Source organism: Puma concolor, chromosome B1 (genome assembly GCF_028749965.1).
Source record: "Puma concolor isolate L17-30 chromosome B1, mPumCon1.1.hap2, whole genome shotgun sequence".
In the NCBI taxonomy this organism is placed as follows: domain Eukaryota; kingdom Metazoa; phylum Chordata; class Mammalia; order Carnivora; family Felidae; genus Puma; species Puma concolor.
Genome location: NC_141670.1, coordinates 174,718,416 through 174,730,487, shown reverse-complemented (window position 1 = coordinate 174,730,487; position 12,072 = coordinate 174,718,416). Strand labels below are relative to the sequence as shown.

Here is a 12,072-nt window from a genome sequence, read left to right as displayed (position 1 = left end):
CCAATTCAGGGCTTGAACCCATGAACCATGAGATCACGACCTGAGCTGATGTCAAACGCTCAACCCAGTGAGCCACCCAGGTGCCCTAGTTTGGCAGTTTCTTAAAACAACAACAACAACAAAACTGAACATGTACTTACCGTATGACCCAGGAATTTCACTCCTGGCCATTTTTCTCAGGCACATGAAAATTTATATTCACAGAAAAACCTGAATATGAATGTTTATAGCAGCTTTATTTGTAATAGTCAAAAACTAGAAACCATCCAGATGTCCTTCAGTGGGTGAGTGGTTAAACTAGTACATCCACATCATGGAATACTACTCAGCCATAAAAAGGAACACACTGTTGATACAACAACTGATGTGAACCTCCAGAGAAGTACGCTGAATGAAAAGTGCTATTCACAAAATGTCACATACTGTGTGATTCCATTTATGTAATCCTGTTGAAATGATAAAGTTATAGAAATGGAGAACAGATTAGTGGTGACCAGGGCTTAGGAATGCATCTGGGGTGGAGAGGAAGGAGGTTAAGTGCATATATAAAAGGGCAACACAAGGATCCTTGTTGTGATTGAACTGTTCTATATCCCGACTGTGGTCCTGGATCTCAGCAATCTCGCATGTGATAAAATCGCATGGAACGAAATACAAACACATGCATACATACACATGCACACACAAAATGAATACAGGTAAAACCTGGGACATCTGAAAGAGGTTATATCAATGTCATTATTTGACTATACTATTATCCTGTAGATTTTCAAGATATTAACATGTAAGGAAAGGTGGAGGGTATAGACAATCTCTGTATATACAATCTCCATATTCTCTCTTACAACTGCATGTGGATCTACAATTATATCAAAATAAAAAGTTAAATGAAAACAAGGAAGTAATATATATAAAGGGAAAACCCTAGAAGGGCGGAAGGGAGGAGAGAGGAAAGGAGACAAAGAGGAAAGAAATCTTACAACCATTGTGTCCCAACACTGTGCTATGCAACTTTCATTGGCATGAACTGACCTATCTTCTCTGTAACCTTATGAAGTAATATGCCTGCAGTTTTTCATTAGTATTTTTTTAATGTTTATTTATCTTTGAGAGAGAGACACACACACACACAGAATCCGAAAAAGGCTCCAAGCTCCAAGCTGTCAGCACAGAGTCCAATGCGGGGCTTGAACTCACAAACTGCAAGATCATGAGAACCACCCAGGTGCCCAATATGCCTGCAGTTTTTCAGAGCTTTCAACCTATGCCTTGTGATTCCAGATAAATGGTCTTTCTGTTATACCTCATTTCTCTTTGTATGAAAGAACTCAGGGTGGTCGGAGGAGCACACAGATAAGAGAAACCTTTTACTTCTTAAATAATTAATGCTGCTCAGAAGAAAGTTTTCCTACACAAAGTTTTCTTCAGGGCAACTTAAACCTCCTTGTTCCTAAAACTATAGATCAGAGAATGCAGCCGGGCACAACCACCACCCACAAAGAAAAATTTTTTAAGATAAAATGTAATTATGGAAATTCTATTTTCTTACCTTGACCCAAATGATTATCCTATACAGGCCCCTTTGGAAAACACTGACCTGTTCTGTAGCCTACACTTTGTCATGAACTGAAACAATTTTGCTTAACGCTTATATTTATATACATATTTTTTCATTTTTCAGCATTAAAATTCATGACTTGGCAGAATTAAAAGATATGTATGCTATAATCAACCTGGATGATGAAAATAAAGGTACTGGTTTTTCTGAAGCAGAGTGACATTTTATTGCAATGACAGAGTAGTGTGTTTACTATTATATGATTTGCATTCATCGTGGGAGGAATAAAATTAACACCCTTCATTAGAGTTTGCTAAAATAACCCTAACTCTAACCTTCATTAGGTTTCCCTAAAAGAACCTACTCCTCTACAAAGCTGTAAATCCACTTTCATCTAAAGATTTATAGTGAGTTTAATCCCAATTTCAGTTATAAAATCTAAATTCTGACATACTTTCTCTTTGAGCCACTACTGAATGAATCAATGCTCATGCTCACATGCCTGTCCATAGTGAAGTTTTAGTCTGTATAGACCATTAAAGAAAACACTTGAAGATTTTTTTTTGTCTCTGTAGTTTAAATGAAAATATTCGTTTGCCCGCAACAGTATTATTTGTTCTTGACTACTCCTTTATTCTGTCACTTACTTCAGGGTTGGGCACCTTATCCTGGACAGATGATGGCCAGTTGCTGGCACTGTCTACCCAGAGGGGCTCACTGCACGTCTTCCTGACCAAGCTTCCCATCCTCGGGGGTGCCTGCAGCACAAGGATTGCGTATCTCACCTCTCTCCTTGAAGTCACTGTGGCCAACCCTGTAGAAGGAGTATGAAAATAGTGTTCCTTTGATTCTATTTATCAGTAAAACCAAAACGGTTGTAGCACTAGCAGTTGACTTGCTACTCTTATCTGTGTTCTAGGAGCTGCCAATCACAGTGTCTGTTGATGTGGAACCCAACTTTGTAGCCGTAGGGCTCTATCACCTGGCCGTGGGAATGAATAATCGAGCTTGGTTTTATGTCCTTGGAGAAAATGGCAAGTATCAATCCAGTTGTCGTTTTCTTAACCAGCATGTGATTTCTGTTATTAGTTGGGAAATGCTGAAAGTTTCTTTTAAGACCAGGTCTTTCACTCTTTGTCTTCAGATGCCTCTTTCTTAGCTTAAATGGTTATGTGAGTCCTCTAAAAACTTGGCATAATTTTTGGAAGGATTTTATCCTTTACCTTTGCAGTGAACACAGCATTGGTATAGTGGGCAGAGTATGACCTTTAGAATTAGGCCCCGAGTTCAAATTCCCCTTCTGCTCCTTGTAGCTGGGTGACTGTAGACAAATTATCTACCCCTCTGAGCCTTGTTTTGGAAGACTTCGTCTGGAAAATGAGGATTCTTCTACTTGTAAGGGGTCATGAGCAAAACTAAATGAAGTAACGTGTGATCCACCTTTGCACAATGACTTTCTTGGGCACTTTCTTGGGTAGGCTAGTGGTTGGGTCCCTTCCCCCTCCTTTTATCCATGAAGTAATGACCACTAGCACCTGAAGGGAGCCTTGCTTTTTCTTCTCCCCTTTGGGGGTCAGATCTCCCTCAGGAGTAGAGTGAGCCTGAGAATTATCCCCCAATAGAGTACACCATTAAGCTTATTGTCACGAAAGTGTAATTTTTCATTGTTTTATGTGTGATTTTATTTTCTCTTACTTGGTTTCACATGCACCACTATGGAATTCCTGAAGGCAAATCTATATGACAACTAAGATTGTCTTTAGAATGGCCAAAATACAAATTTTTGGTTCAGAATGCCCTTAAAAACACACATGTAAAAATTATTTGCAAATCTTTATGTAATTTTATTTATATATTAATGTGTGTGTGTGTGTGTGTTTATTGCCACAGCTGTTAAAAAATTGAAAGATGTGGAATATCTGGGGACGGTATCCAGTGTTTGCCTTCATTCTGACTATGCTGCTGCACTTTTTGAAGGCAAAGTCCAGTTGCACTTGGTAAGTATAATTTTGATGTCACAGAGCCCTCAGGACTAGTGATGACTCAGTTTAAATGATGATGATGATCAGCCTAATGTCATATTATCAAGAACTTTGGTCAGAAAGCTAGAAAGCCAGGTGTGCATAAGGGACTAACAGAACTCTTTACCCCTTCTGCATGAGATGTTCAGTTAACTTTCTTGCTCTGTTTCCAAGAAACCCAACAAAATATCCACTGTGCTACTCACAACACTGCCACAGCCAAATAGATCCTGTTGGTAGACTGCATCTAGTGGGAAATTAAAAACTGATGGGCATGTTATATGCCTGGTCTTCCTGGAATGAATTGACTTCTGTATTTGGGCATGTCGCTAGGGGGGATCCTTGAAACGAAGCCTATTGTTCAAAAGACATTGGGTCCCAAAATGTGGTCCCTAAACAAGGGCCTCTCTTACATCTATTTCATGCCTCTTTGCTTCTGGGAAACCAAAGAGAGTAGCTATTACCACTGCAGGGCCTGCTGCAAAAACCATTCCCCCTAAAAGGGGTTGTTTAATGCTGCCCTGCCAGGTTGTTCCTGTCTGATGTCTTTCTCAGTAGACATTCAGTAGTCTGAACGTTTAATCGAACTTAGGAAGACCCTCTCCTATCTCCCTAGATTGTTACAGGCCAGGTTTAGTCAAATACACCTATAAGCTATTATTCTTTTGTATTTTAGATAGAAAGTGAAATCCTGGATGCTCAAGAAGAACGTGAGACTCGACTCTTCCCGGCAGTGGATGATAAGTGCCGTATTTTATGCCATGCCTTAACTGGTGATTTCCTCATCTATGGTACAGATGTACGTAGTGGCTTCTTTGATACAGAACATAGGGGGATTTTTAATTGTTATTTTGTAATATGCATGTATATTGTATGCATTACATTATATTGTTATATACAGTAGATAGACACGTACAGCAAATAGGTGGCATGATTTGCTATCAAGTTGCTTTTGTGATTATAAGCAATTCTGATGGCAGAGTAAAAAGAGCAGACTTTGGAGCCTGGAAAGTCTGGGCTCACATGCCAGTTCTATTACTTGCTAGGTGGTACTTAACCCCTCCAAGCCTCAGTGTCCTTATCTGGATGCTTTAAGGATTTAATGTGGTGATGAACATAAGACACCTCATTCCACTTTAGATCTTCACTGCCTACATTTAGTAGGCATTTAATAAATAGTAAAATTAATCGTGTATTGAGAATCCCACTTTAACCATCTCGTCTTTTGAACCACCAGTACCCTACTCCTCTAAATATTACATTAGTCACATGGGCATAAAACATAGTAATAGCACTTTATATTTGTACAAATATAGGTTTCAAAGATTTTTCAAAACCTATCATATCTGTTATCTTGTTCAATCTCTAAAATAATTTAGTAAAGGTGGTAGGAAGGGCAGTTTTCCACATTAATTAGAAAAGCAATTCACTCTTTTAAATGTTTCCTTTTCTCACGGTGAACTGTTCTTTAAACAAGAGCATGTCTTAAAACACACTATTGCCATAAGGGAGACTTTAAGTTTGACCTAAAATGATCAGTCTTTTTAGTAATATACACCAGTAGGGTAGGCCTCATGTGTCAGGTAAAGTGGCAAGGGAAATGGTAAATAATAGTAAATATAATACATTTGTATGATACATGACAGTTTATAAAGCCCCGATCTCACTTATTTTATCTCATTCGTTTTCTAAAATAAGCAGAGAAGTTTTAGAGATGAGGACACTGAACTTTAAGAGGTTAGTAAGTTTGTGATAGACGTGGAACGTGAACAGTATCTCCTGATGTAAAATCTACTCTTTCTACTATGCCACATGGCATTCTGAAGTAAGAACTCAGGGTGTGGTGGTCTGACATTAAGTCAGCATTTATCTCAATCTTTCTTGAGTGATTCTGACTACGTCATGTTTTTTAAAGTTTTATCGAGGTATGATTAATAGACCACAAACTGCACTATTTATTTATTTATTTATTTTTTTTTTTTATATCAAAGTGGACTTTATTTTTTTTTTTTTATTTATTTATTTTTTTTATTTATATATGAAATTTATTGTCAAATTGGTTTCCATACCACACCCAGTGCTCATCCCAAAAGTTGCCCTCCTCAGTACCCATCACCCACCCTCTCCTCCCTCCCACCCCCCATCAACCCTTAGTTTGTTCTCAGTTCTCAACAGTCTCTTATGCTTTGGCTCTCTCCCACTCTAACCTCTTTTTTTTTTTTTTTTGTTCCCCTCCCCCATGGGTTTTTCTTAAGTTTCTCAGGATCCACATAAGAGTGAAACCATATGGTATCTGTCTTTCTCTGTATGGCTTATTTCACTTAGCATCACACTCTCCAGTTCCATCCACGTTGCTACAAAAGGCCATATTTCATTTTTTCTCATTGCCACGTAGTATTCCATTGTGTATATAAACCACAATTTCTTTATCCATTCATCAGTTGATGGACATTTAGGCTCTTTCCATAATTTGGCTATTGTTGAGAGTGCTGCTATGAACATTGGGGTACAAGTGCCCCTATGCATCAGTACTCCTGTGTCCCTTGGATAAATTCCTAGCAGTGCTATTGCTGGGTCATAGGGTAGGTCTATTTTTAATTTTCTGAGGAACCTCCACACTGCTTTCCAGAGCGGCTGCACCAATTTGCATTCCCACCAACAGTGCAAGAGGGTTCCCGTTTCTCCACATCCTCTCCAGCATCTATAGTCTCCTGATTTGTTCATTTTGGCCACTCTGACTGGCGCAAACTGCACTATTTAAAGGCTACAATTTGAGGGGCGCCTGGCTGGTTTAGTCGGTTAAGCGTCCAACTTCCGCTCTGGTCATGACCTCGCGGTTCGGAAGTTTGAGCCCCGCATTGGTCTCCGTGCTGACAGCTCAGAGCCTGGAGCCTGTTTCAGATTCTGTGTCTCCCTCTCTCACTGCCCCTTCCCCACTCATACTCTCTCTCTGGCTCAAAAATGAATTAAAACATTAAAAATTTTTAAACCACAATTTGGTAAGTTTTGACATGTGTATACCTGTGAAACACCATCAACTCAGTCAAACTAGTGAACACATCCATCACCCCCAAAAGTTTTCTCACACCCCTTTATGATTCTTCCTTCTTGTCCCACCACATTGATTGCTCTCTGTCACTATAGATGAGTTTCTGTTTTCTAGAGTTTTATGTAAATGGAATCCTACAGTATGTACTCCTTTCTATCTGCCTTCTTTTATTCAGTACCATTATTTTGAGATTCATTTCCTACTGTGTGTGTCAATTGTTGATTCCTTTTTCTTGCTGGAGTGGTGTTTCATAGTATGCATTTATTATAATTGGCTTACTCAAGAACCTAAGGATGGATATTGGGGCTGTTTCTAGTTTGGGGTTTTTTCCAGCCTGGATTGTTTCCAGTATGGGGTCTTCACAAATAAAGCTGCTGTAAACATTCATGTTCAAGTCTTTGCATGGACACATGCTTTCTTTTCTCTTCCATAAATACCTAAGAAGTAGAATGGCTACATTATATGGCATGTGTGTGTTTAAGTTTTTAAGAAACTGACAGTCTGTTCTCTAAATTAATTGTACCATTTTACATTCCCATCAACAGTATGTGAGTATTCCAATTCCTCTACATCCTCACTGACATTTGACATGGTCAGTCTTTTTAATTTTAGCCACTCTTAAGTGTATCTTAAGTGAAATCTCATTGTGATTTTAATTTGCATTTCTCTAATGGATTAATGTGGAGCATCTTTTCATGTGCTTGTTTGCTTTCTGTGTATCTTTGGTGAAATGTCTGTTCAAATTTCTTTGGCTATTTCCTAATTGGGTTGTGTTCTTATTATTGATTTTTGAGAGTTTTTTTTTTTTATATATATTCTGGATTTAAGTCCTTTATCAGATATATACTTTGCAAGTATTTTCTCTCATTGCATGAGTTTTCTTTTCTTTCTCTTACCAGTGTCTTTCAAAGAGAAAAAATGTTTTGATTTTGATGAAGTCCAACATGAAAATTTTTTTTTATAGATTGTGCTTTTGGTGTCCTATCTGAGTAATCTTTGCCTAACCCAAGGTCATAAGGTTTTTCTACTATGTTTTCTTCTGTAAGTTTTATAGCTTTATGTTTTATATTTCGTTCTGCAATCCATTTTGAATTAATTTGTTTATACTGTAAGGTATAGATCAAAGTTCATTTTTTGTTTATAGATATTCCAATTGTTCCAACACCAATTGTTGAAAAGACTGTCCTTCCTCCACTGAATCATCTTTGTGCTTTTGTCACAAATCAGTTGTCCATAGGGGCGCCTGGGTGGCTCAGTCGGTTAAGTGGCCAACTTCAGCTCAGGTCATGATCTCATAGTTGGTGAGTTCAAGCCCTGCGTCAGGGTCTGTGCTGACAGCTCAGAGCCTGGAGCCTGTTTCTGATTCTGTGTCTCACTCGCTTTCTGCCCCTCCCACACCTCTCTCTCAAAAATAATAAATAAACATTTTTAAAAAATCAATTATCCATAAATAAGTGGGTCTTTTTCTGGAATTGCTCATTCCATTGATCTGTGTGTCTATCTTTATAAGAGTATCATGCTGTTTTAATTGCTGTAAATTTATAATAAGTCCTAAAATCAGGTAGTGTTAGCCCTCCAACTTTGTGTTTCTTTTTCAAAGTTGTTTTGGCTATTTTCAGTACTTTGCATCGCCATTTGAATTTTATGATAAGCTTGTTAATTTTTACAAAAAGGCTGCTGGGAATTTTAATGGTATCATGTTGAACTTACAGATCAGTTGCCATCTTAAACTCTACTCACCAATGAGCAAGGTATATATTTCCATTTATTTAGGTTTTCTTTTCTTTATCTTAGTGTTTTCAAGTTTTCTGTGTACCAATACCCCTTTTATCAGATTAATACCTAAGTATTTCATATTTTTGTATTTTAGCATTTTTCATTTTTTTAATACATAGTATTACGTTTTAGTTTTTAATTTCTGAATGTTCATTGGTAGCATATAGTAGTGCAACTGATTTTTGTGTATTATTCCTGTATACTGCAGCCTGGCTAGATTCACTTAGTAGTTCTAGTAGTTTTTTGTAAATTCCACTGGATTTTCTATATAGATGATCATGTCATCTCTGAGTAAAGGTAGTTTTACTTCTTTTCCAATCTGGATGCCTTTTATTCCAATTCATTGTTGAATAGGAATGGTGAGAGTGGTATCTTCATCTTGTTCTTGACCATTACATATGATTTTAGCTACAGATCTTTTGTAGATGCCTGTTAACAGGTTGTATGTATACTACAAAACCTAAAAACCACTAAAATAACAAAGTTGTAGCTAAGAAGTCAACAAATTAGATAAAATCAAATAATAAAAAATACACAGTTATATTGAACCCATTAAGCTATCCTAGCATTGGTGCTCTTCAAATAATTTTGTTATTTTTTCTTTGTTTCATATTGGATGGTTTCTACTGCTGTATTTCAAGGTCATTAGCCTTTTCTTCTGTAGTGTCTAATCTGTCATTAGTCTCATCCAATGTATTTTTCAATTCACATGTGGTATTTTCATCTGTAGAAGATATGTTTCTTTTTTTTAGTCTTCCATGTCTCCACTTAACTTTTTAAACATGAAATATAGTTTTAAAAAAATTTCATGTTTTAATGACCTTATCTGCTAATTCTAATATCTGTGTCAGGTTTTATTGATTAATTACTCTCTTTATTATGGTTCATGTGTTTCTGTGTTTTTGCATACCTGGTAATTTTACCTTTTGGGGTGCTAGATATTTTTGTATTTCTAAAAATATTCTTGAACTTTGCTCTGGGATGCAGTTAATTGACTTAGAAACAGTTTGGCCCTTTTGAGTCTTGGTTTTATAATTTCTTAGGCAGATGTGAAACAATGCTCAGTCTATAGCTAATTATTTCTCACTTTTGATCTTTCCGTATTCTGTACCCAGTGCCCTGTGAGCTATGATCTTTTTTTTCCAATCTGACTATTGGAAACAGTCACTATTCCCAGTTCTGTTCCCTCTAATCCCTTTGGATGGTTCTTTCCATGGCCTCGTAGTTTTTTCACATGCATGCAGTTATTGCTACCAGCTGAGGACTCACGGTGGACCCCCTGCAGCTCTCCAAGCTTCTTTGTCTCTTGTCCTCTGCCCTGCAAAGTCCAGCCACCTGTGCTCCCTGGCCTTTAGCTCCATATCCTTAACTCAGGGAGCCCTGCCCTGCCTGTATCCTCCTCCCTTTGCCATGCCTTGAAAACTTGCAAAGCAAAAGCTGGAGCAATCATAGGGCTCACCTGGTTTGCTTCCAAAATCTCAGGCATCACTGTTCTTTGTTGCCTCATTCCAATATGTTGACAATTGTTTTTTCATGATTTTGTCTGTTCTTTTTGGTTGTTTGGGTGGGAAAGTTAAATCCAGTTTGTTACTCTGTCTTGGCCTGAATAGAAGTCCAAGATGTTATGTGTTTTTATTTTAATTAAACTTTTTATTTTGAGATCATTGTAGATTCACAGGCAGTTGTAGGAAACAATACAAAGAGATCCCATGCAAGAAGCAAACCAGGGAGATCCAATATACTCTTTTCCTAGTTTCCCCCAAAGGTAACATGTTATATATTATAACCAGGATATTAACATTGATAGTCAAGATACAGAATAATTCTATCGCCAGGAGGATCCGTGTCTATTTTATAGACACATCCACTTCCCTTCTGCTTTCACCCCCATCTTAATCCCTGGTAACAAAGTTACAGTTGACCTTGAACAACAGGAGTTTGAACTGTACAGGTCTACTTATATGTGGATTTTTTTTCCGATAAATTCAGTATAGTACTGTAAATGTATTCTTAAGGTTTTTGTAGTATGTTCTCTAGCTTTATTGGAAGAATTCAGTATATAAGACATTTAACATACAAAATATGTGTTAATCAACTGTTGTGTTATTGGTAAAGCTTCCAGTCAACAGTAGGCTATTAGTAATTTGGGGGGGGGGGGAGTCAAAAGTTATACATGGATTTTTGACTATGGGGGTGGTCAGTACCCATAACCCCTGTGTTGTTCAAGGGTCAACTGTAATCTGTTCTACATTTCTATAATTTGTCATTTGATTCATTTGAGTCATTGTGTGCATGAATAATTTTTTTCCTTTTTATTGCTGAGTAGCATTCTATGATATGGATGTACCAGTTTGTTTAAGGATTCACCAACTGAAGGACATCTGAATTAGTTCCAGTTTTTGAATATTGCAAATAAAGCTTCTATAAGCATTCACATACAGGTTTCTATGTGAACAAGTTTTCACTTCTGAGTAAATGTGAAGTTAACACTCACATCCACTGTAATGGCTATAATCAAAAAGTCAGATAATAACAAGTGTTGGGAGAGATGGAGAGGAATTAGAACTCTTATACACTGCTGGTGGGGATGTAAAATGGTGCAGCTGCTTGGGAAAATACTCTGGCAGTTCTGTAAGAGATTAAACAGAGTTATCTTATGACCCAGGAATTGCACTCCTATGTATATACCCAAGAGAAATGAAGATATATGTCCACATAAAACTTGTATACCAATGTTCATAGCAACATTATTTATAATAATCAAAAGATGGAAACAACCCAAATGTCCATCAACTGATAAATGAACATATAGCTTATCCATACGATGGAATATTATTTGGCAATAAAAAGGAATAAAATACTGATACCTACTACAAAGTAGATGAACCTAGAAAACATCATGTTAAGTAAAAGAAAGCAGTCACAAAAGACCACATATTGTATGATACTGTGTATGTGACATGTCCAGAATAGACAAATCTAGTGATAAAAAGTAGATTAGTGGTTACCTAAGACTGTGGGGAGAGTGGGATGGGGTTGGGGAAAATGAGAAAGATTACTAAATGGGGTTTCTTTTTGAAATGATGAATTGTTTTAAAATGAATTGTGATCAAGCATTATACAAATCTGTAAATTATGCTAAAAACCATGGAGTTCTATATTTTAAGTGGGTGAATTACATGGTATATGAGTTATACCTCAATATGCTATTATTTAAAATGAAGTACAGACATCTTTTAAAAAAAGGAAAAGGATCAATTAGGAGTATCTGGGTGGGTCTATCTTTATTCCGTTCCAGTGACCTATGTGTCTGTCCACTCACCAATACTACACAGTCTTGGTTACTGTAGCTAAAGAAACAACAACAACAAAAAACAAAACCCAAAAACTTGCAACTGATTAAACTGATTTTCCTACTTTATTCTTTTTTTATTCAAAATTGCTTTAGCTATTATAGTTCTTCTGCCATTTTCATATAAATTTTAGAATAATCTTGTTTGTATCTACAAAAAATCTTGAGATTTTTATTGGAATTAGGTAAAGCTGTATATAAGTTGGAGAGAATTAACATATTTATAATGGTGAGTCTTCCAATCCATGAACATAGTATACCTCTCCACTTATTTAGATCTTTTTTGATTCTTTCATCAGTGTTTTATAGTTTTTAG

At 36.8% G+C, this 12,072-nt stretch overlaps 1 protein-coding gene across 3 annotated transcripts in view; it reads left to right on the top strand.

The window, feature by feature from the left end:
• WDR19 (WD repeat domain 19) overlaps positions 1-12,072 on the top strand; it is a 115,099-nt gene that overhangs the window by 36,195 nt on the left and 66,832 nt on the right. For all 3 annotated transcript variants that reach the window (XM_086705214.1, XM_086705215.1, XM_025921397.2), the window contains exons 10-14: positions 1,682-1,752; positions 2,211-2,383; positions 2,478-2,592; positions 3,449-3,555; positions 4,256-4,378. In XM_086705214.1, coding sequence (XP_086561340.1) covers positions 1,682-1,752; positions 2,211-2,383; positions 2,478-2,592; positions 3,449-3,555; positions 4,256-4,378 — 589 coding nt within the window. The remainder of the gene's footprint in view (positions 1-1,681; positions 1,753-2,210; positions 2,384-2,477; positions 2,593-3,448; positions 3,556-4,255; positions 4,379-12,072) is intronic.